Source organism: Oratosquilla oratoria, chromosome 7 (genome assembly GCF_046742065.1).
Source record: "Oratosquilla oratoria isolate Oo_2021 chromosome 7, ASM4674206v1, whole genome shotgun sequence".
Lineage (NCBI taxonomy): Eukaryota > Metazoa > Arthropoda > Malacostraca > Stomatopoda > Squillidae > Oratosquilla > Oratosquilla oratoria.
The window spans coordinates 8,083,788-8,109,070 of NC_134783.1; the positions used below are offsets into that span (position 1 = coordinate 8,083,788).

The 25,283-nt window shown below is 38.0% G+C and overlaps 1 protein-coding gene across 3 annotated transcripts in view; it reads left to right on the forward strand.

Annotated features, from left to right (window-relative positions):
• LOC143026984 (transmembrane protein 42) overlaps positions 1-15,842 on the forward strand; it is a 52,421-nt gene extending 36,579 nt beyond the window's left edge. For 2 of the 3 annotated variants that reach the window (XM_076187785.1, XM_076187786.1), the window contains exons 3-4: positions 14,837-14,986; positions 15,107-15,841. In XM_076187785.1, coding sequence (XP_076043900.1) covers positions 14,837-14,986; positions 15,107-15,253 — 297 coding nt within the window. In that variant the 3' untranslated portion in view covers positions 15,254-15,841. Of the gene's footprint in view, positions 1-14,836; positions 14,987-15,106 lie in introns of all 3 variants that reach the window. The other variant, XM_076187787.1, reaches the window with a different exon arrangement.
• The last annotated feature ends 9,441 nt before the right edge of the window (positions 15,843-25,283 follow it).

The window sequence follows — 25,283 nt, forward strand, 5'->3', positions numbered from 1 at the left end:
TTTGGCTAGTCTTTTTTGATATGTCAGGTTTGAAAGTGTTGGGACCATCTTTGTCGTTGCTCTTTGTATTCTTTCTAATTTTCTTATATTCTTTTTTGTACTGGGTGACCATATCAGCACTGCATATTCCAGTTTTGGCCTTATCAGTGTTTGTAATATTTTCTTGATAATTTCCTTATCCAGTTATTTAAAGGCCACCTTTATTGATCTCAGCAAATTGTATGTTTCTCCGACCATCTTATTTATATGTTTATTTGGCGACATGTCTTTGGTGATGATTACTCATAGGCCCCTTTCAGAATTTACTTTCTTTACTTCTTTTCCATCAATTTTATACTGTCCTGATATTCTCTTCTTGCTTTTTCCAAATTCAGTTATACTGCACTTCTTGATATTGAATTCTACCTCCCATCTTTTGCTCCATTCTGAGACTTTGTTCAGGTCCCTCTGCAATGAGTCACAGTCTATTTCGGAGTTTATTCTCTTTAATAATTTTGTGTCATCCGCAAAGCAGTTCATGTAACTTTCAATGCCTTCGTCCATTTCATTTACATATATAGCAAACATTATCAGTTCCAGTTTGGCTAGTCTTTTTTGATATGTCAGGTTTGAAAGTGTTGGGACCATCTTTGTCGTTGCTCTTTGTATTCTTTCTAATTTTCTTATATTCTTTTTTGTACTGGGTGACCATATCAGCGCTGCATATTCCAGTTTTGGCCTTATCAGTGTTTGTAATATTTTCTTGATCATTTCCTTGTCCAGTTATTTGAAGGCCACCTTTATTGATCTCAGCAAATTGTATGTTTCTCCGACCATCTTATTTATATGTTTATTTGGCGACATGTCTTTGGTGATGATTACTCATAGGCCCCTTTCAGAATTTACTTTCTTTACTTCTTTTCCATCAATTTTATACTGTCCTGATATTCTCTTCTTGCTTTTTCCAAATTCAGTTATACTGCACTTCTTGATGTTGAATTCTACCTCCCATCTTTTGCTCCATTCTGAGACTTTGTTCAGGTCCCTCTGCAATGAGTCACAGTCTATTTCGGAGTTTATTCTCTTTAATAATTTTGTGTCATCCGCAAAGCAGTTCATGTAACTTTCAATGCCTTCGTCCATTTCATTTACATATATAGCAAACATTATCAGAGCTAGCACCAATCCCTGTGGGACGCCACTAATCATTTCTTCCCATTTTGAATATTTGTCTCTGAGCACCACTCATTTTTCTTCCATGTATGAAGTCCTCCATCCAATTCAATAGTTTTCCATGTATGCCTCCTATTGTTTCCAGTTTATATAGTAATTTTCTGTGTGTATTTACCTAATTGTTACTACTATGAAAAACAAATCACCCTATAGTAAAATTGAATGGCCAAATACTTTCATTGGAAAAGAACCCTAAAATTCTAGGCCTCACATTTGATACTCATATGACTTACAGCCCGCATATGAAAGACCTAACAGCAAAATAAACAAGATAACGAATCTACACAAGTCCATTGCAAAAATTGACTTTAAACAACAGAAAGAAACTAATAATCATCAACAAACAATTCATAATAACTACCCTTATCTACACCTCCACAGCTTGGTTCCCAGCAGTCAGCAAGATAAACAAAAATAAATTACAAACTTTCTAGAAGGGAGCACAGAGGGTAATAACAGGATGCACCAAAACCACTCCAATCAGATACCTGCATACAAAAACCAAAATCCTCTCCATAGAATACCAGATGACTATGACAGAAATACAGTTCTATACTAGAACCCTCAATTTTGCACACCCTTCACACTACATTTTATTTCACAAGCACCACCGACATAATGCAACAAAATAAAATCTACATCAGCATCACACTGCTCAAACATTTATAACAAACTACCTCCAATACCACACAAAACATCCACACAAAAACACATACATTCTTAGATCATTAAACAAACCATTTAAGACAGACCAAACTCAATATTCCAACAACCCCCAGATATAAATCCCACAAAAAAAAAACTCTTACACTTGACAAGAACCACAAGATGCACCACATCATACTACAAAAACCCACAATAACAATCCCAAGACAACAACACAATATATCTTCTCTGAGTGATGAATTGACATATGGTCCTTCCTGGAGGCTGCAGGTCTTCTGCGAGAGACCAAGGGCAACAGATTGATTGATTATTAGTACACAGGAAAGGAGCACTGCTGTTTGGGTCATGCTTCCTACTCTCTAATTCATCAAACCTCACTTCAACTTCATGTATGGTTCCAACTTGGTCTTTATCCTTATTTTTAAATTATCATATTCAGATTTGAATTCATGCATTGCTCCAACTTGGACTATATCACCTAAGCTATTCCAAATTTTTATGCATCTCTATGGGAAATATGTTTTTTCACATCCTTTAGACATGTGATCTTTATTGATTTGTTCTCATGATCAAGCCTTTGTATCCCTAAAAAATATTTTTTGTCCATATGGCTATTTCTTTTAGTGACTTGAATACTGTAATTATATCACCTCTCTTCAGTCTTTCAATGTTTTCAGATCTAGTCCTTTTAGTCTCTCCTTGTATGGTTTATCTGCCAGGCTTGGAACCAGTTTGGTTACTGTGTTTTGTATTCCCTCTATTTTATGTCCTTCACTCTGTGTGGGAACCATACTACTGATGCATATTCTAGTCTTGGACAGATCAGGATTTCTATGAGTTTTTTCATCATCTGTTCATCCATATAGTGAAAAGCCACTTTGATTTTCTGTCTGCAGTAGGTGACAGGTTGTCTTTCATCAAGACTCCCAAATCTTTCTCCTCTTTTCTTTTGTAATGGATTCACTTCTTAAAGAATAATTTAAAGATAGTCTTTCGCAGCTATTGCCCATTTCCAGCACTCTGCATTCTTTGATATTGAAATTAATTTTCCCTTTTTGGATCTATGCAAAAATAGTGTCTAGATCTTTTTGCAATATCCTACAGACTTCCTTATTTTACACTCTTCTCATGGTTTTTGCATCATTTACAAATATGTTCACATAGATAAGAAACATTATTATTGCTGGTCACTGCTCTCCATCCTGACATCTTAGTATACTTACCTGATTGTATTTGCCTTATTATAGTGTACAGGAAAGGATTAATACTCATGGGGTCCCATATCATACTTTCCAACTTATCAAACCTTGCTTCAAATTATGTATGGTTTCAGCTTGGTCTGTGTCCTTAATTTCCAGTTATATTAAGCTTTGAATTCATGTATTGTTCCAGCTTGGACTACATCACTTGAACTATTCCAAGTGTTTATGCATCTCTATGGAAAACTCTTTTTTCACATCCTGTAGGCATGTAGTCATTCTTAATTTGTTTATGGCCTCTTAAAGCCCTCCTATCCCTTATCAAGAGATCTCTTCTCTCAGTGTAGTCTATCTCCTTATTGCCTTTATCTTTCATAATTGGTAGACCCAGTGCTTTTAGTCTCATATGATTGATCTGCTAGGTTTCTGCCATTTGTATTCTCTTGATCTTGTTTATATCCTTGACTCTGTGTTAGGACCATACCACTAATGGATATGCCAGTCTTGGACAGATCAGGGTTTCTATTAGTTTTTTCATCATCTCTACATCCATATAGTGAAAAGCCACTTTAATCTTTTGCAGCAGTCCATGATGTGTGTCTCCCACAGTCCTGCTGATATATGTCAGATGACATGATATCTTTTATCAAGACTCTATTGCTTGTAATGGATTCACCTCCCAAAGTGAAAGTTTAAAGACAGTGTTTTTTGCAGATATTGCCCATTTTCAGTAGTTTGCATTCTCTGGTATTGAAATTAATTTTCAATTCTTGGTGCCATGCAATAGCCTACAGTCCTCGCTTTTTCACTTTTTTTATGATTTTTGCATCATCTGCAAATATGTTATCAATGGTTGTTGTACCTTCCATCATGCCATTGACATATATAAGAAACATTATAGGTGCTAGCACTGAACCTTGTGGAACTCTGCTGGTCATAGCAGAAAATGAATGTCGGCTAAAGATGATGATATATACATAGAGGATGGCAATGGGCTAAATGTAACTCTTATAGGAGAGAAGCTGGGGGAAATGAAGATTTCTAAGTATTTAGGGTTACATGTAGGGAATGGGGGAGTGGGAGTTGAAAGTAAATTATAGAGTAAGGGAAGCAAGTGAAATGCCTCGAGGAAATGGAAAGTGTCTTGAGAAATAGGTATTTGGGGATGAACACAGAGAAAACTAGAAGGGAGTGATTGTGCCCATGACATTGTACAAGGCAGAGACAACCTTAGCGAGACAAAAAAGAGAAGTTTAAGTGTGTTTGAAATGAAATGTTTAACCTTTTACATATGATGATGCCTATGTAGGCATTGTGATGTATGAGTGGGTATATGAAGATGCTGGTGTCAGTGTCTTGATCATATTCATTTTGTAGTTGTAGCTGAGTGACCCCCAGATTCTGTGAACTGGTGGTTGGAAAGAGAGTCAGTAGATAGGGTTGTTCAAAGAATACTGGGACAGTTTGGGCATATGGTAAGAATGAGTGAAGAAAGACCAGCAAAAAGAATATGGAATAGAGTGAACTTGAGGGGAAGGCAAAAAAATGAAATAGATGAATGGGGTGAAGGGGCATAGGGTAAAAGGGAAATGTCTGTTCAGCAAGAGATAGGTTTGAATGGAGAGTGATTAGTTGATGTGGCCTGAAGGGATTTCTTCCTGTCTGCTCCGTAAATTGTCAAGTAAACAAGGGAGGAAATGTCACCATATGATAAAACAGTTAGGGTAAAATAGCTTTAGCTGTCAGGACCTACTGTGGAGATGCTGTGCCTTGTTACATTGCTTATGACCTTGGCAGGGGATAGGGATGATCCCTCTTTCTAAGGAGCTAAGATATAAGAGAGAAATGGGTATGTGCCTTTTGCTATATGTATGTATGATATAATTTCCCAACCTTATGATGTAAAACAGTTGAAAAATTACTTTCTCCTAGAAAAGCATGAAAATCCAGGATATATGATACAAAAAATATATATATATAGAAAAAATTATGCTCTTCCATTAGCTCATTCCCAGCTCCCCTGAACTCCCTAAGATGTTTTCAGGATAATATGCAGTTTTGTTTCATAATGGCAGCTGCTTTCTTTTGCATGAATGTATACATCTAGCAGTGTGGAAACACCATGACTACATTATATTGATAGTGTCATTCACAAGACAATTGGTTGAATAACTTTCAAAGATCATAGTGCCTAATTGGTACTTCAGTTTTATTTTGTGAGTGTATTTTGTTTTGGCTGAGTTTAGAGCACCCTTTGACTAAGCAGTTTAATGAAGACAGAAAAAGATTCATCTGAACTGCCAATAAAGATTTGATATTACAAATATCCCCATACTGATACCTCACACTGTAGGTACTTACAGCTTGAAGACTTTTCCATCAAAAGAGTGGCTGCCCATCCTCATCTACTTGTGCATCTTGCAACCGCCGCCTCTTCTTCACTCACCCAGCTCACATCTGCTGTCCATCGTGCCTTGGCTCCATGTGACTGGTGTATACTTACACTCATCTGGGGGTAGTTTTGCCATCTACACTAATTTTTTTATTCACCAACAAATATAAAGCTTTTCATATTCCACCTGCTTTTTTTTGTTGTAATATTAGTACCCGCATATTTGTTTCCTGTGCCATTTTTTTTTTTACTGGAACTTCAGTTTTGAACATGACAATATTAAATCCTGTTCACCTCCCATAATAAACTTACCCAAATGCTGCTAATTGCCTTCCCTCACAATGGACTCAAACACAGACACACAAAGCAACACCGCTCGTCGTCGCTCGTCGTCGCGCGACCAAGAAGGAGAGGATTTACAACGAAAAAGGAAAACCTGGTTTGTACTGTAGGGGTGGGGAGTGAACGTGAGTGCCCGAAATGGTATCTATGCAGTGCTAGTTAATTGTGTTAACTCGAAATTAGCAAAAATGAATGAAAACGGCTCGAAAGCCAGTTGCGAATCAGAGCCATCTGGAGGCAATCCACTGAACCGCGATGTAAACAATAAACAAAGCGCCACGTGTTACGACAATGATTTCTTAGGGTTTGGTAAGTACGAAAGAAAGAACTTAAGTAGATTATTAGAGATAGAGAGAGAGATGAGCAAAAATAGGACTCGGTGGGAAAATGAAATCATGGACTTAAGAAAAGAGGTCATTGGTTTAATTGATTGTTTATCTAAGACTAACCACGAAATTTCTGACCTGAAAAAAGCTAACTTGGATCTTACAAACGAAATTAAAGAAATGAAAAGAGACATAAATGAACTGAAGAATGAAAATGAAAAGAAGAAAACTAATGATAATAATAGCGAAAATCTAAAGCAAGAAGTGAACAACAAATTCCAAGAATTGACACAAAAGATCGAAGAAAACTTAGGTGGGGACAGTATCCAGGAAATTAAGAAGTGGAAAGAAAATATTGAAAATAAAGAAATTGCTTTCAAAGAAATAGTCAAGCAGCAAATGCAAGATAATGCAAAAGACACAATCATTCAAGTGATTAACGAAAAAGCAAACTGGGTCAGGGACACAGTAGATAGGAAGAAATGTATTGTGGTTTATGGGCTTAAAGAAAAACAAGGATTGGCGAGGTACATGAGAGAAAAAGAAGAAAAAGAGACAGCAGTAGAAATCCTTAATGAAATTCAGGGGGGAGATAGTGATTCAGGCACAGACTTAGAAGAGACTTACAGAATTGGTCGCTATACTAAGGATAGGAATCGACCTCTAAAGATAAAACTAAGGTCACAAGTGGTAGTAGAAGACATATTTGAAAAAGTAGGTAACTTGGCAAAGAGTGAAAAATACAATAAGATATGGATAAAAAGAGAAATGAGTACTGAGGAATTAGAAAAAGAAAGGGCGCTAAGAGAAGAAGCAAAGGAAAAAAACTTGAAAAGATCGGAGACAGAATGCAAAGAATTCCAGTGGAGAGTAATAGACTTGAGATTAAGACAATGGCGCTTCAAAACGAACAAAACAAGGGAAGAAGAAACCAGGGAGAAGGAAGAAAATTAAAAGTGGCCTATACCAACATTGACGGACTAATTTCGGGACTGAACGAACTCAATGATTATCTGTTAGAAGCAAAAACCAGACATAATGGGAATTGTAGAGACTAAACTAAGAGGTGAAATACCATCCACTGTTATCGGACAAGGTTTATACAACTACTGGATAAAAAACAGGGACAAGAAACAGGGAGGGGGAATCATGTTCTTGGCCAAGAAAGACCTAAAGGTGACAAAAATTGCAGAGGGCAAAGGTAATGCTGAATTGATCATGATAAAAGTCGAAGGCAAGAATATGAAGAGTAGAAAGTTTGTGATGACTTATGTGCCTCCAAAAACAAGCGCTTGGAAAGAAATTGAACATAAAAAAATGCTAGATGACACAAGAAAATCACTCAATGAGATACTAATGGGTAAGGGTAATCTGGTAGTTATGGGGGACTTCAATTGCAAAGAAATTTGTTGGGACAGCATGACAGTGCAAGGAGGAGATGACTCGTGGGGCAATGTACTGCTAGATATGACCATGGAGTACACAATGACCCAATGGGTCCATGAAAACACAAGGTACAGAAATAATGAAGAGCCATCGAAACTAGATCTAATATTTACAACAGAGCCTGAAATAGTGCATAAAGTCCAGTATGAGACACCAATTGGAAAGAGTGACCATGTACTCATCGAAACTATACTAAAGGAAGAAATAGACATAGAGAGGAACGAAAAGCATAGGAAAGGAAGACTGAGGTACAACAAAACAGACTTTACAAAACTAAAGACATTCTTCCGGAATGCAAACTGGGAAATATTTTACAGGGAAGAAACAGCAGTGGAAGAGAAATGGAATATATTGATGGAAAACTACAATGAAGGGGTAAACAGGCATGTACCAAGACAAAAGCGAGAGAGAGAGTACATTAAATGTTGGTTCAACAAAAGATGCAGTGAGGCAAAAGACAGAAGGGACAAAGCTTGGAAAAAGTGGAGAAAAGACAAAAAACAAAGCAAATGGCAAATTTATGTTAACTATAGAAATGAGTATGTTAATGTGAGAAGAGAGGAGAAAAGGAACCATGAGAAGGATATTATAGACAAATGCAAAGAGCAACCCAAACTATTCTATCGGTATGTGAATGGTAAACTTAAAAACAAACAGGAATTGGTGAAAACTATGCCAAGGAAACATAGAATACACAGAAGATTTAGAGATGGCCGAAGTCATGAACAATCACTTTAAATCTGTTTTCACCAGAGAGAAAATACCGAATTGTGACATAGACAAAAACAAGAAATCTCCCCTCATGAATGAGTTTACAGCATCACTAAAGGAAATATCAGAACATTTATCAAGGCTGGATGTCAGAAAATCACATGGCCCGGACGGTATTGCAAATTGGATTCTAAAGGAGTGCAAAGAAGAACTAACAGACAAAATACACATCTTAATAAACAGCTCACTCAAAGAAGGAAAGATACCCGAGGACTGGAAAAACGCTAACATTGTACCAATACACAAAGGAGGAAACAAAGAAGAACCCACCAACTATAGGCCAGTATCACTAACAAGCACCATTGCCAAAATTTGTGAGAAAATAATCAAGAATAGATGGGTAAAACATCTGGAAGACAATGACATATTAAACCCAAGACAATTCGGATTCAGACAAGGAAGATCATGCTCCACAAACTTAATATGCTTTTACTCAAGACTAATAGACATAGTGCAAGAAAGAAATGGATGGGCTGATTGTGCATTCCTAGACTTGCAAAAAGCCTTTGACAAAGTACCACACAGAAAACTACTAAAAAAACTGGAACACATAGGAGGAATACAGGGAAACCTACTAAAATGGATAGAGGACTTTCTGACTGGTAGAAAGATGAGAGTAGTGCTCAGAGAAAAATATTCAGACTGGAAAGAGGTGATCAGTGGAGTACCGCAAGGATCTGTGCTGGCACCAATAATGTTTGCTATCTATATGAATGACATGGATGAGGACGTGAACTGCTACATGAGCTTCTTTGCCGATGACGCCAAACTGCTAAGGAAAATAGAAACTGATGAGGACTGTGAAGCACTGCAAGAAGACCTAAATAGGGTATGGAACTGGAGTCAGAAATGGGAAGTGGACTTTAATACTAAGAAGTGTAGCATAATGGAGTTTGGAAAAAGCAAAAACAGAATATCAGGAAAATATACAATTGGAACCAAAGAAGTAAAGAAAGTAGGATCCGAAAAAGATTTGGGAGTAATTATCACGAACGACCTGTCCTATGATATACAGATTAACAAAATTGTCGGGGAGACTTACAATTTGCTAAGATCAATAAAAGTGGCGTTTACATACTTGGACGAAGACATGATGAAAAAAATATTGGTTACATTGATAAGGCCTAGATTAGAGTATGCAGCGACATTGTGGTCCCCCAGTACCAAAAAGAATATAAAGAAAATAGAAAGAATCCAAAGAGCAGCTACAAAAATGGCACCTGCACTTGCAAACCTATCATACGAAGAGAGATTGGCTAAACTGGAGTTACCGACACTGGAGCAAAGAAGAGAGAGAGGTGACCTATTGACCATCTACAGAATCATGAAAGGCACAGAGGTACTCGATAGTGAGAACTTACTTAACTGGGACAAAAGAAACACAAGAGGACATGGAAAGAAAATAAAAAAACATAGCTATAGAAGAGAACTGAAGAAAAACAGTTTTCCTCATAGAGTTTTGGACACTTGGAACAAACTGGACAATGAAATAGTATGCGCAAAAACCATTCATGAGTTTAAAAACAAACTAGACACTGCAAGATACAAAGGCGGGACAACACGAGCATAGCTCCCCTTCCCGCAAAATACAACTAGGTAAATACAACTAGGTAAATACAAGCTTCTTAATGAAGTACCTGATGTACAGATTAAGTGCACTGCTTATTGTATAATATTCCATTGTATGAAATAACTAATGGGAAGGACATATTTTTTCCATTTTGTAAAATTTTTGTTATAAGGACATTCATTGCAAGGGAAGTTTATTGTTGGCTCATCAGAGAAAGTAGAGCTGGGTGCGTTACTGCTGTACAGGTAGTGCATTACAGCTAGACAGGTAGTGTGTTACTGAAAAACCTGGGGTGCATTTCCATCAATGTGTTGCAGATTTTAATATCCTTAGAGTGGTCTGTGTTACTGTGTATGTGTATATGTATATGTATATATATATATATATATATATATATATATATATATATATATATAAATATATATATATATATATATATATATATATATATGCAAAATAACCATAGGAGAAGGGAAACTTATAGACAGTAAGTACTTTTCGTATATTACATCTTCAGACTAAATGCATTTAGTCTGAAGATGTAATATATGAAAGTACTTACTGTCTACAAGTTTCCCTTCTCCTATGGTTATTTTGCATTTTTATATCACGGTAATGTGATTGCTTGCATATATATGTATATATTGATAAGTATTTTAGACAAATTATTTGGATGATGGAGAACATAAACACAGGGGAAGGCTCGGAACCCTAAACACTCTAACGTTTCGTTCGCGTAGAAGAAGTTCTATGCGAACGAAACGTTAGAGTGTTTAGGGTTCCGAGCCTTCCCCTGTGTTTATGTTCTCCATCATCCAAATAATATGTATATATATATATATATATATATATATATATATATATATATATATATATATGTGTATTTACCTAGTTGTATTTTACGGGAAGGGGAGCTATGCTCGTGGTGTCCCGTCTTCATATCTCATTTTATCTAAACTATTTTTAAATTCATGTACAGGTAAACGTCGACTTACGATGGCATTAGGTTTCGATAGAGCCATCGTAAGACGATCTCATCGTAAGTCGATCCCCACTCTGTTCCGTGGTCACTGTACCTAGCCTACCTGTATATTAACCACCAGAGATACTGAATATAGCCTATTAAACATGTACAGTAGTTTATTTAATCATTTTTATCCTTTTTACCATATTCAAACACTATAATATGTATTTTCAGTACGGGACTTAAATCTCGCGGGCAGCAGCCAATGCCAGCCGTACGACGTGACGTAATAATACTCGCATCATAAAATATAGTCACCGCTTATATCGATCGTTCTCTCTTTCACCCGCGAATTTTGAAAACCACAGAGAATGAATCATTTGAGAGAATGTAAAAACACAGGGGCGACTACAATAAATATAATCAAGACGCCGATATGGCAGCGTCGCGAATCCACTTGCTCCTCATGACGCATACGTGTGCGGCACCGTATGGAAGGGGTTAAATTATCATATCGTCGTCGTCGTCGTCGTCATCGTAAAGTCGAACAATCGTAAGTCGCGGCCATCGTAAGTCGACGTTTACCTGTATTGTTTTTGCACACACCACTTTCTCATCTAACTTGTTCCAACTGTCTATTACTCTGTGAGGAAAGCTGTTCTTTTTCAAATCTCTTCTATAGCTGTCTTTTTTTATTTTCTTTCCGTGTCCTCTTGTATTTCTATTATCATATATATATATATATACAGGTAAACGTCGACTTACGATGGCATTAGGTTTCGATAGAGCCATCGTAAGACGATCTCATCGTAAGTCGATCCCCACTCTGTTCCGTGGTCACTGTACCTAGCCTACCTGTATATTAACCACCAGAGATACTGAATATAGCCTATTAAACATGTACAGTAGTTTATTTAATTATTTTTATCCTTTTTACCATATTCAAACACTATAATATGTATTTTCAGTACGGACCTTAAATCTCACGGGCAGCAGCCAATGCCAGCCGTACGACGTGACGTAATAATACTCGCATCATAAAATATAGTCACCGCTTATATCGATCGTTCTCTCTTTCACCCGCGAATTTTGAAAACCACAGAGAATGAATCATTTGAGAGAATGTAAAAACACAGGGGCGACTACAATAAATATAATCAAGACGCCGATATGGCAGCGTCGCGAATCCACTTGCTCCTCATGACGCCTACGTGTGCGGCACCGTATGGAAGGGGTTAAATTATCATATCGTCGTCGTCGTCGTCGTCATCGTAAAGTCGAACAATCGTAAGTCGCGGCCATCGTAAGTCGACGTTTACCTGTATATATATATATATATATACAGTGAGACCTCTGATTAACGGACATTAATTAGCTGTTTGCGGTGTTTTCTCTATGTTTTCGGTGTTTTTGGTGCTGTTGTTTAGTGCGTGCAATCACTATGCCACACAAAAACCACTCCAAAACACGGAAAACACAGCGAAAACACCACAAACACAGCTAATTAACATCTGTTAATGAGAGGTCTCACTGTGTATATATATATATATATATATATATATATATATATATATATATATATATATATATATATATTTTTTTTTTTTTTACACACACACACACGTGGACCACATTGACGGAAATGCACCCCCAGATTTTTTGGTAATGCACTACCTGTCCAGCAGTAATGCACCTAGCTCTGGAAAGTAGAATGCATTAACATTCCCATCCACATTTTGACTTCTGTTGATCAGCACTAACAGAATAGTGTATGTTGTAGTTTTTATCCTTCAGCTTATTATTAATGAGTCAAGCATGCTAAGGAAAACTATGCTGTTGAACTTCATAGCTTGTTAGATCTCTCAGTTTTCCCAGCTCGTGGGATTGGTTTGACATGTAGTTTTATCTCTCTCATTATTACCTGTTCATTCACTGCCCATGCCAGGATAACTCAGAGCAATAATTTTTCTGTCCTGTCAAACTACAATTTACCCTTTTACCTGTGTTCATGATATACTCTATATCACCAGTCTTTCATCTCACCAACATATCAACTTACTCACCACCAGGTATGGATTAAAGGACACTGCATATTTGCTTTGCTGCTATTTATTGTTTAAAAAAAACTTTTGACAATGAAAACACTCAAGTTGATTAGATATCTCACATATTCTTTACCATGTATTTCTCTGGAATATAAATGGTTTACAAAATCCGTTAAGCCCATTGTGATTTTGAAAGAATCTACTGTGTGATCAAATAAAAAAAAAGTTGTATTTACCTTATTATAATGTTTAGGAGCTATACAGGAGTTAGTACTGGCATATGTAATCTTTCATGACTTACTTAGATGATAAGATAGAAGGAATGAGTAACACTAACAACACTAATATACAGTTTGGAAGAAGAATTAATTAGGAAATTTTGTGTTGTCTCAATCAGCCAGTTCAGATATTGAATGTCAGCCCTCTATAGCTACACTTCCAAATAGAGGTGAAGGTGTTGAGTTTTGAGCAGTGGGAAAATTATTCTCTCCCGTGTCCATTTTGCAAGACCACCACTAGATGGTGCTCATCTTAATGTTATGGATTATTACTAGCCTTTCACCATATTTTCATCCATGTGCTTAAAAGTTGTTCTGACATTTGTCTACAAGACAGGATTTCCATATACTGTTTATATAGTCTTCTGGTTCTAGTTTTTGTTGACATTTAATCATTCTGATCAATGTCTCTCATTTTGTATATACTCCAAGCATCCTTCTTAACTCCTCCATTTCTATCACATTACATGTATTGATATTATATTCTTCATCCTATTCATCCCTTCATGCACAAAGCTTGTTTATGTCTTAAAACTGGATTTCAGAATGTTCCTTTTGTAATTTTCTTATATTTTTAATGTCATTTTCAAACATATTCCTGTAATGTTTGCGTGTACTGTATGTTTGTGTTCATTCTTTTGGAGGCATAAAATTAAAGATGTGTTAGTGTTTTTTTTTTTTTTTTTTTTTTTTTTTTGAGGCCAAATCATAAATGTGGGTCTATACATGAATATGTAGTTAAAACATAATATATAAGGTAAGAAAATTTACTGATGTGCTCTTCATTGCATTAGTTGAACTTGTCATATATTTTAGTTTATTCTTTGAAAAATTGTCAGTCTTACAACCTTGTAATCATCAGAGATGAAATGGATGTTTTTTTTTTTTTTTGTATTTATGGCTGTGAATGCAGATAATTATTTTCAATATTTGCTGATGCAGATTGGATATTATAACCTGTCAAGAGCTTTAATTACATCATTGAAATTTTACTATACTAAAAAATGAATAAAGTTTTGTTGTTAACTGTTTAAAAGATAAGGAAAACAAGAATGTATTAATCAAATTATGGTATAATTTAGATTATTTGCACTACCAGGATGTGGGGCAGAAATCCAACTCATATACACCCTACCAACCCTTTTCTCCAACCACTTTCTCTCTCCAGCACAAATCTAAGAATATTTCCTCTTTTTAATGAGTTCCACATTATTTTGAATCCAACCCTCTCTCCCAGCTATGTACAGTGCTGAATTATTCAAGATATCTGCAGAGCATCCACTTTCTGGAAATGAATGCAGATGTGGATATCCTTAGATGTGGATGATTGGCATATCTGGTCCACTTCTAATCATCACCTTTCAGTTCCAAAAGATAAAACAGAATAGTATACCAGGAAAAAAAAAGGCCACTATAGAATTTCTGTAAGATGATTGGTGAATTACTGAAATTCTGATGAATTGTATAAAGGTTTAGATGGTCTCACTGTTGATGTTGGCCAAGAAATACCTTCATGTAAGGTTCTATAAAATTTGCATAAAGTATTCATGTAGATTTATTGAAAGACTTTTTAGTTAGGTAATTTAGAACTTTTCTCATAGTATTACTTCTATTTTTGTTTGCAGTATGGACTTTACTACATACATGCAACATTTTTGGTGCTAATGATTAGCATCAATTGTGTCATGTGGACAACCTTTACTAAGGCTCTCAACTATTCCTCCACTTCCATAGAGGCTACAATTACAAACACAGCAGCAAATTTCTTTTTTACAGTAGGTGTCTGTTAATATGAAGCATAATTGTTATTGTCACAGCAATGCTGAATTTCTTGCTTATCAAATATATGAAAGCCTATGTATGCATGTTGATAGTAAGAAAATTTCCTTTGGCAGGCTATCCTTGGACAGGTGCTGTTTGGTGAAGTGGTCAACTCTCTTTGGTGGCTGGGTACAGTGCTCATATTGTGTGGATTAGTACTTATGCATCATTCACACAACAAACCAGCCCGTAAACCTGGGACTAGACTGAAGCGACAATAGTCGTCACATCCTACTGTTGGAAGAAAAAGAGGTTGTTCATTTGTTGCCTCTAACAAGAATGGGCTTTGCTACAGTAATTATGGTATAAGTAAAGAATTGGTAATTCAGGAAACTTTACTGTCTAAAGTATTTTTTTAATTCATATGGGTTTAAGGAAGCATTGAATTTAATGAATATATATCACAGCAATAATATATATATATATATATACATATACTGTATATATATATATATATATATATATATATACACATATATTTTTTCAAAGCATTTAGTACATAATTTTTTATAGATTTTTATTGTATGCATTCTGTAAATAGCAAATGACTTAGTGATGAATTTTTCTTGTGAATTTTTTTTAAGTCATTTGCTAAATTTCATATATATTTCATCTTTTGATATCAGATCTTCATTATTGACTGAGGTAGGTGCAATATAAGGACTCCTTCAATGTTAGAATTATTTCCTGAAAGATGAATTTTAATGATTGTCTTGATCTTTTTTTTTCCATGCATTACATCATATTCATAACTATAGACTACATTTTTTATAAATGTGAGACAATTAACCAAATCAAATAATGTATTTAGAATAAAATTTATTCATAAAAGCCCTGTTGTTCCTATTTACACCTAGTGGAAGAGCATTTTAACCCTGTCATTATTGGGTTTAAAAGAGGAGAGGATGCATAGACCATATAGTAAGAAAGATATGTGAGAAAATTTTGGCAAATGGTGAGAAAGTTTTATGGGTTTTCATATGTTTGGCTTTGAGTGAAACTAAGTTGAGAGGGAAGGGTGAGTGTAAGTTTGGGAGTGTAAGTGGGAGGTTATCAGGAGTGAAGAGAGGGAGAGGGAGAGAAGGGGTGGCTATACTCGTAAGTGAAGAAATAGGTAAACGTGTAATGGAGTGGAAGGAGGTTTCCTCAAGGATAATGTGGATGAAGGTGAAACTGGGAAAGGAGATGTGGGTTGTTGTAAGTGCATATGGGCCTGGTAGTGAGAAGAGTGTAGAGGAAAGGGAGGCCTTTTGGATAGATTTAAATGAGTGCATAGAGGGATTAGGGAGAAATGTCAATGTAATAGTACTGGGAGACCTTAATGCTAGGGTAGGAAATGAACCAATTGACAGAGTGGTTGGGAAATGTGGAGTTCCAGGAAAGAATCATAGTGGAGAGTTGATGGTGGAAATGTGTCTAGAAAGAGAGTTGATGATAGCAAATACAGTGTTTCGGAAGAAAGTCAAGCATAAGTACACATAGGAGAGGGTGGTGGATGGAAGGGTGGTAGCTAGACTGTTAATGGATTATGTAGTGGTAGATAGGAATATAATAGGAAGAGTTAAGGATGTACATGTGCTAAGGGGAGAGGGTGGGGGAATATCAGATCATTTTTTGGTGGAAGGTAAGTTGAGAGTGGAGGATAGATGGAGAAAGAGGAAATGGACAAAAGGTAGGGAGATGCTTAGAGTGAACTCTTTAAATGGAAAGGAAAAGGAGAAGGAGTACAAGAAGAAGCTGAGAGAGGAGTGGGAGGGAGTGAAGGATAGAGTAGAGCTAGGAGTGGAGGAGGAATGGGGATGGTTCAAAGAGGGAGTCACAAAGTGTGCAAAGATGGTGTGTGGAACAAGAAGGATGGGAGGAAACAGAAGGAAGGGTAGTTAATGGTGGGATGAGGAAACAAAGAAGGTTGTAGAAGAGAAGAAGCGAGCTTTCACAGATTGGTTACAAAATAGGACAAGGGAGTCATATGAGAGGTACAAAGAAAAGAAAAGTAAAGCACAAGGTAAAGGAGGCAAAGAGGAGAGCAGATGTGAAATGGGGTAAGAGTATGACAGAAAATTTTGAAAGTAATAAAAAGATGTTTTGGAAAGAAATTAAAAGAGGAAGAGGAGGCAAATCAAGTAGAAAAGAAAAGGTAAAAGGTGCAGATGGAGAGATGATAATGAAAGAGAAGGCAGTAAGGGGAAGATGGGCAGAATATTTTAGGGAGTTGCTTAATGTGAAGGAGTATAGGGAGGGAAAGATAGTTGCAGTGGAAAATGCTAAGAAAATGACCGTGATGAGTGAGGAAAATGGAGGAGAAATAAGGAAGGATTAAGTGAAGGCAGTTGTTAAGATGATGAAAGCAGGTAAGGCACCTGGTCTGGATGGATGCCATGCAGAATGTCTAAAAAAAGGAGGTACAGTGATGGACTGTCTGGTGAGGTTATTTAATGTTTGCTGGAGAGAGGGTAGAGTGCCGGAGGACTGGAGGAGTGCATGTATAGTTCCACTTTACAAGGGAAAAGGGGACAAGTGTGAATGTAGTAGTTTCAGAGAGATTAGCTTGTTAAGTGTAGTTGGGAAGGCTTATGGGAGAATCTTGATTGAGAGGATTAGGAGAGGAACAGAGGGAGTAATTGGTGAGGAACAGTGTGGATTTAGGATGGGTAGAGGTTGTGTAGATCAGATTTTTGTGGTAAGACAGATATGTGAGAAAGCTATAGGAAAGGGGAAGGATGTTTTTTGGGCTTTTATGGATCTGGAAAAGGCTTATGACAGGGTAGACAGGAAGGCACTATGGGAGGTTTTGCGGATATACGGGATAGGAGGAAAGCTTCTAGGAGCTGTCAAGAGTTTTTACGAGAGTAGTAGAGCATGTGTCAGGATTAGAAATGGAGGGAGTGAGTGGTTCAAGGTAAAGGTGGGACTTCGTCAAGGATGCGTTATATCGCCCTGGCTGTTGAACTGGGTACATGGATGGGGTAGTGCGAGAGGCAAATGCAAGGGTGGTGGGTCAGGGATTGGAGATGGTCAAAGAAAATGGAGAAAAGTGGGAGGTGAGCCAGCTGTTGTTTGCGGACAACACTGCGCTTGTGGCAGGATCAGAGGAGGGATTAAGGAAGTTGGTGACAGAGTTTAGGAGAGTGTGTGATAGAAGAAAGATGAAGATAAATGTGGGTAAAAGTAAGGTGATGAGATGTACAAGGGGTGAAAGTGGCAACAGACTGGAAGTGAGCATAAAGGGAGATTGACTGGAGAAAGTGGATAGTCTTAGATACAAAGGATTACAAAGGCGGAGCATGCTGACAGGAGACCTTTTGGTCCATGTCTAGGTTGGATGCGAAAAAAAAATTATAATAATGAAATAATAAATAAAAACTATAATAATATAAATAACAAATAAAATACATAAATAAATGCATAGGTATAGTTAAATAATAAACAAAAAGGTAAATAGTAAATGATAATAGATTGACATATAACTAATAATAAATGAAAATCAAACAGACAAATGATAACAAAACAAAAACAAATAATATAAGATAAATTATAATCATTACAGCATCTTGCTTAGGTGTTTATCTAAATTATTTTTAAAGCTTCGAACTGAACTACATTGCACTACCTGTGCAGGAAGTTTATTCCATTCATTAACTACATGTTTGGCAAAGTTGTTTCTACCTACTTCCAAATTGAATCTATTTCCGGACAGTTGGAGACCATGGTTTCTTGTCTGATTCTCATTCAATGTGAAAATTTTGTCACTTTTGATGTTGTCAATTCCCTTTAGAATTTTAAAGACCTGTATCAAGTCACCTCTGAGTCTGCACTTTTTTAGAGAGAACAGATTCATATGTTTTAGTCGATTTTCGTATGATTTATTTTTGATATTTGGAATCAGTTTTGCGGCTTGCCGTTGTACTTTTTCCAGTCTGTCAATGTCTTTAATGAGATTCGGTGACCATACGGAAACAGCATATTCCAAACGTGGACGAACTAACGATTTATATAGCTTGTTAATGAGTGATGGACTTTTGAAATCAAAAGTTTGCCCAATCAGTCCTAGAATGTTATTTGCTTTCTCAGAGGCTGAAATACAATGCTTGGATGATTTGAGGTTGTTACTGATGATTACGCCGAGATCTTTTTCACTATCCACTTTTGTTAACAAATTTCCAAATAACTTATAATTGTACTTACTGTTATTTTTACCTATGTGCATTACCTTGCCTTTACTTGTGTTAAATTTCATTAGCCACTTTTCAGACCATTGCTATAATTTATCTAAATCTTCTTGAATATCTAATTGGTTAAAGTGATCATGTGCCATTCTGCAGTTTTGTATCATCAGCAAATTTGGAAACAGTAGATTTTAGTCCATGTTCTGTATCATTTATATATACTGTACTATGAATAGAAGTGGTCCAAGAACAGAACCCTGAGGAACTCCATTTGTAACATACTGTATTACCATCTAGAAGTTTTTCCGTTTCAAACAACTCTCTGTTTTTGACCATTCAACCAATTACTAGTCCAACTTAATAGGCTACCACTTATTCCGTGTAAAGCTAATTTAGTAAGTAGTCTTTCATGTGGGATGGTATCAAAAGCTTTTGCAAAGTCTAGATATATTAAATCTATATTGTTTCTTTTGTCATAATTCGAGATAACTGTGTTGTAGAATTCGAGTAAATTAGTCACCCAAGAACATTTCCGTCTGAAATCATGCTGGCTATCATTTATCAAACGGTTACTTTCTAAATTGGGTGCAAATGTGGCAGAAAAAGGTGGACTGGAGGTGGAGGTAGAATGTAGATTGAGAGAAGCGAGTAAATGCCTTGGTGGATTGAAGAGTGTAATGAGGAATAGACATTTGGGAATGGATGCTAAGAGGAGACTGTATGAAGGAGTGATTATGCCAACAGCACTGTATGGGGCAGAAACATGGAACATAAGAGAGGAAGAGAGAAGGAGTTTGAATGTGTTTGAGATGAGGTGTCTGAGAAGTATGATGGGGGTTACTAGGCTGGATAGAGTGAGAAATGAGGAGGTGAGGAGGAGAACAGGGGTGGAAAGGGAGTTGGGAGATAGGGTTGATGAAAGAGTATTAGGATGGTTTGGACACATGGAAAGAATGAGTGAAGAAAGACTGGTAAAAGAGGTATTGAAGGCAGATGTGGAGGGAGTGAACATGAGGGGACGTCCTAGGATAAGGTGGATGGATGGGGTGAAGGGGGCTCTGGGGAAGAGGGGAATGTCTGTTGAGGAAGGACGGGAGAGGACAGAAGACGGGTGAATAGAAAATGGTTGTATATGGATGATGTTGTGATGCATGAGGTGGAATGGGTGGGGGTATGGGGGGTGAGGGAGTATATGTGAGCAAAATTTGACGCAGCCCGAAGGGATTTCTCTCCATCGTCTCCTTTTATGCATGGGGGGACGGAGAGGGGGGATTGCTGATTTAATGAAGCAGCCTTGCTGTGGATGTGCTGTGACTTGCACCACTGTCTCTGACCCAGGGCAATGGACAAGGTGCAGGGATGACCCATCATCCAGGAGGTGCTAAGATAAGAGGGAGGGTGGAGGGGAGTGGAGTGTATTTAGGGATGGAATGGGTGGGAATGATTTTATGCCTTTTTCTTTTTGGCTACTTCCTTTGTAAGGGGGAAAAAGCCTTGGTATATGTATGTATGTATATATTTGGAGAAAATATACAACAGGGTTGACAGAGAGGCATTATGGAGTGTGTTGTGGTGAGGGTGGAGCTGTGTAATGTCACCATTGTTGTTAAGAATGTGTATGGATATTGATGATGAAGGATATTATTTTGAGTATGATAGACAGGTTTGGAATTGGTGAGTGAGAATAGAGAAATGCAGGGAGTATGACAGTTGTTTATAGATAACACTGCACCTGTCAGAGGATAGGCTGATGCACTCCAAAATTATATAGAAAAATTACATTCAATTTTTAACACACAGTATGCCTCCATGGCATATTTCCTTACAATAAAAAAAAACATAAACACCCTACAAACTACACAAAACAGAGCTGTAAGAATAGTAACAGGATGGACAGAAACCAACCCAATAAAATGTCTACTCACTAAAACTAAAGTCTTGCCTGTAGAGCAGTGCATGGAAAGGCTAGACAATAAGTCTGTGTAAATCCTTGGCCTTACACAACTAGGTAAATACATATCCATTTCATTACATAACTTAAGCTCAACCAACAGATCAAAAATTATAATCAGGGCTGGATTTACCAATAGGCATAGTAGGCCATTAGCCTAGTGTCCATAGGTGACTGGGGGACCATTAAAACATATATCATGCAAAAATGGATAAAAAAGAAAAAATTAATTAGATTAGACATTGTACATCATACATATACCAATGGCTATTTCCCTCTTACAAGGGAGGTAGCCAAAAAACAAAGGCATGAAATCGACTCCTACCCATTCCATCCCCACATACTCCATTCCCACTCACCCCCTTGTATGCTGGTGGCTAATAAAAGTATATTAACAAAGGAAAATAGTGTATTGATTAATTAAAGCACTACAACAAAATGTGCGTAGACTTCGAAGGTGAACTAGAGACTGCATTGTTTCTGTATGCAGCCTAAGTTGGCGGGAAGCATACACAACTGCATGATTCCTTCACAAAATGGGCACATGGAAATGCAATCAATACAATAATCTTAATAAATTAATGTAAATAAATTTCATAGTATTTATATATAAAAGGGGAAAAGCATGAATTTCTCAGTCTACTCACAAGTACAATACATGACAAATTGTACACTACAACATTACTTGGCTACCACCACTCGGTGACCCTACTGAGCAAATGAAAAAAAGAAATGACCAGACAAGACAAAAGCAAACCATATACAACACAGTCCACACACATTACAGGCTAATTGCAAAAGTGTGGAAAAGAATGATGACAGTACACCCGGATACATAAACATAGCACACATAATTACATGACATAAGGACAATACATAGGAATACATACACAAAACAAAACAAGAATATACAGGTAATCGTTGACTTACGACCTATGCATAATGGAAGACTGCATTATACACAATCATGCATGCAAACAACACAACATACACTCTATAAAGGATTTGTGGGAAAACCCAGTTTCGGCTGTGGCATTCCTTGGGGAGACGGGACTGCTTGGACAGACAGTCTAGGGAACGACAACAACAACAACAACTGATTGACTTTACAACTGTCTGGTCAGCAGACATTACTCTTGGTTGCCAAATTGTAGGAAAGGATAGTGTATTTAGTTTTGTTGAACATAGTTTTATCACAATCCATCCCAAGGCTCCATACACCTACACTGAAAACTTTATTTGTCTTAGGTACATGTTATATTCTTTATTTTGTAACCATGTCTTTCTGTCATCCTTTGGTAAGATTTTTTTCTTATGAAACTCCTCATATGTACATCATGATCAAATCTCCCACACACCCATCTCTCTTCCAGTATGGTCAGATTCATTTTGTTCAGTCTTTCTTCAAAGATCAATTTATCATTCAAGGAATCAGCATAGTTTTCCTCTGTATCACCTCCAGTTAATGTATGTAGATGTATGGAATATGGGGGAGGCTATTCAGGGTGGTCAGAAGGTTTAACTTAAGTAGTAGGTTTTGCATTAGGGTAGGAAAGGAAGTTTGAGGATAGTTTGAAATGAAGGTGGGGCTGCACTGGGGTTGTATAATGTCATCATGGTTGCTCAACATGTACAGATAGTCGTCGACTTACGACCAGTTTGTCCAAGTTTCTATCATGCACTTTAAAAAAATAACTAGTTCCATTGGCGTGTAGTACCACTCACAAAAACAAACATTTCCCACCACCGATTACGACTCTGCACTCACTTGGCGCACCAAATCAGTCTTTGTCAGGATTAGTGGATGCTGGGTATGGGCTGTCCAGAGGGTAAACACTGGAAGACCATGTGTTTTATCTACAGGGAAGAGTGGGGTTTCACTTTATCTCTTTCTCAAGGTGCGGCCCACGGGACCGCGGCTTGACTGTAGCGATTTGCCAGGTGTTTGGTGCCAAGTGGGAAGTGATTTCTGGCTCCAGATGCAAAAAGAGAGATGAATATTGAAGTCACTGCCCATGCACTGGGCAGCTGGGAGAGGTTCTAAGATAATGACTGCGGCGTCGTGGGTGGCGAGAGACACAGCTACTGGAAGTGATGATGTTCGTTGGGTTCTGAGGCAATTGGTACGCAGCCTCGCTCGTCCCGGCCAAGCTCGCGTTGTGTGCGTCGATTGACTGAAAGTGAGCCGCCATGAACTTCAGTGTATTGAGTAAAGGATAACTGCCTAACATGCCCCCGACAGAAGTTGAAGCTGGAGATGAGGTAATTTAGATCCTTAAAAAAAAAAAAAAAAAAAAAAAAAAAGCAGCCTGGGATATGAATTCCTCGAATCACGGCGAGGGGTTCTTCTCTGGGGTATGATGGATAATCCTAACAGTTTTACCCATATATTCAGAACAAAGACCGACTTACGACCGAATCGACTTACGACTGGTCAATCAGAACCTAACCCTGTCATAAGTCGACGACTGCCTATATATATATATATATATATATATATATATATATAAAAGGAGGTCAGTCAGGAGGAGAACAGGGGGGTGAAGGGAGTTGGGAGGTAGGGTTGATGAAAGATGGTTGTTGTTGTTGTTCCTTAGACTGTCTGTCCAAGTAGTCCCATCTCCCCAAGGAATACCATGGTCGGAACAGGGCTTTCCCACAAATCCTTCATAGAGTGTATGTTGTGTTGTTTGTGTGCATGATTGTGTATACAGTGGTACCTATATTTACGCGATTAATCTGTTCTGTACGCCTTCGCGTAAATAGAAATTTGCGTAAATGGAAACGCTATTTCCCATTGACATCAATGTTAATTAAATTAATCCGTTCCCGACCTCGAAAAAATCTACTTTTTTCCCCCTGATATGATGAAGCCTGTCACCAAATGGACATAAATAGGTATGGTTATAATGTTACTGCAACATTATTGCCAAAAAATCAATGTTAAAGACCACTTACAAGGTAAAAAATATAATGAAAAAAAGGAGTCTTTTGTACCTACTAATGGTAAGGCTTGCAGCTGGCATAGGGGGAAGGGAGTGAGGAGGTGGTGGAGTGTTGGGGGCTTACTGACCCCCCTCTGAAGGAGGAGGTGCTCCTTCAGCTGGAGCGGCACCCTCATCAGGGCGCTGTCGTTTGGCACGAGGCTGGAAGAACTCTGTGATGGTTGCTTGCTTGCCTTGTGTGCAGGATTTGGCGGTAGTGAGACATGACCAGTTCATTGAACTGGCCTGCAACACAACTCACTAGTGTCTGATCCAGGTGTGTGACCTCCACAAAATCGTAGAGCTTCCTCCACATTACACAGGCCTTCTTCACCTCCTCCGTGGTGGAGCCCTGAACACGATCGTCGTCTCCCTCAACCTCTTGCTGTTCCCGGGCCAGTTCGGCGACCTGCTCCTGATGCAGCTCTTTCAGCTCCTCGTTGGTCAGTTCATCCTCGTGCTCCCCTACTAACTCCTCGACATCCCCGTCCTCCATCTCCAGGCCCAGGTCCCTCCCTAGCGCAACGATGCCTGAGATGACCGATGGACCAGCAGACTCAAAGCCCTCGAAGTCCCGCTCCCTTTCAAATGATGGCCAAAGGTTCTTCCACGCTGCCTGTAGAGTCCTAATGGTAACCTGCTCCCAGCTCTTGCTAATCATCTTGACAAGTGCAAGATGTTTAAGTAGGACTTCCAAAATTCTCGCAGTGTTAGGTCTGTGTCGGTGGTAGTGTCGAAACAGCGTTCAAACAGAGCACGCGTGTACAGCTTCTTGAAATTAGAAATGACCTGCTGGTCCATCGGCTGCAGAATGGAAGTGGTGTTCGGAGGCACGAATTTAATTGTGATTAAATCCAGGTCTTGGTAAAGGTGTGCCTGCATATCGAGGAGATGTGCTGGGGCGTTATCCAGCAGCAGGAGGCACTTCAGTGGCAGTCCATTCCCCTGCACAAACTTCTTGATCTCGGCCGTATGCCCCTTCGAGCCACTCCTGGCACAGCTGTCGGGTTGCCCACGCCTTCGGGTCAGAACGCCACATCACTGGAAGTCTGCTCTTCAGGACTTTGCCCCTCTTGAATGCTCGTGGCGTCTCCGAATGATACACTACGAGCGGCGTGATCTTGCAGCCGCCGCTCGCATTAGTACACAA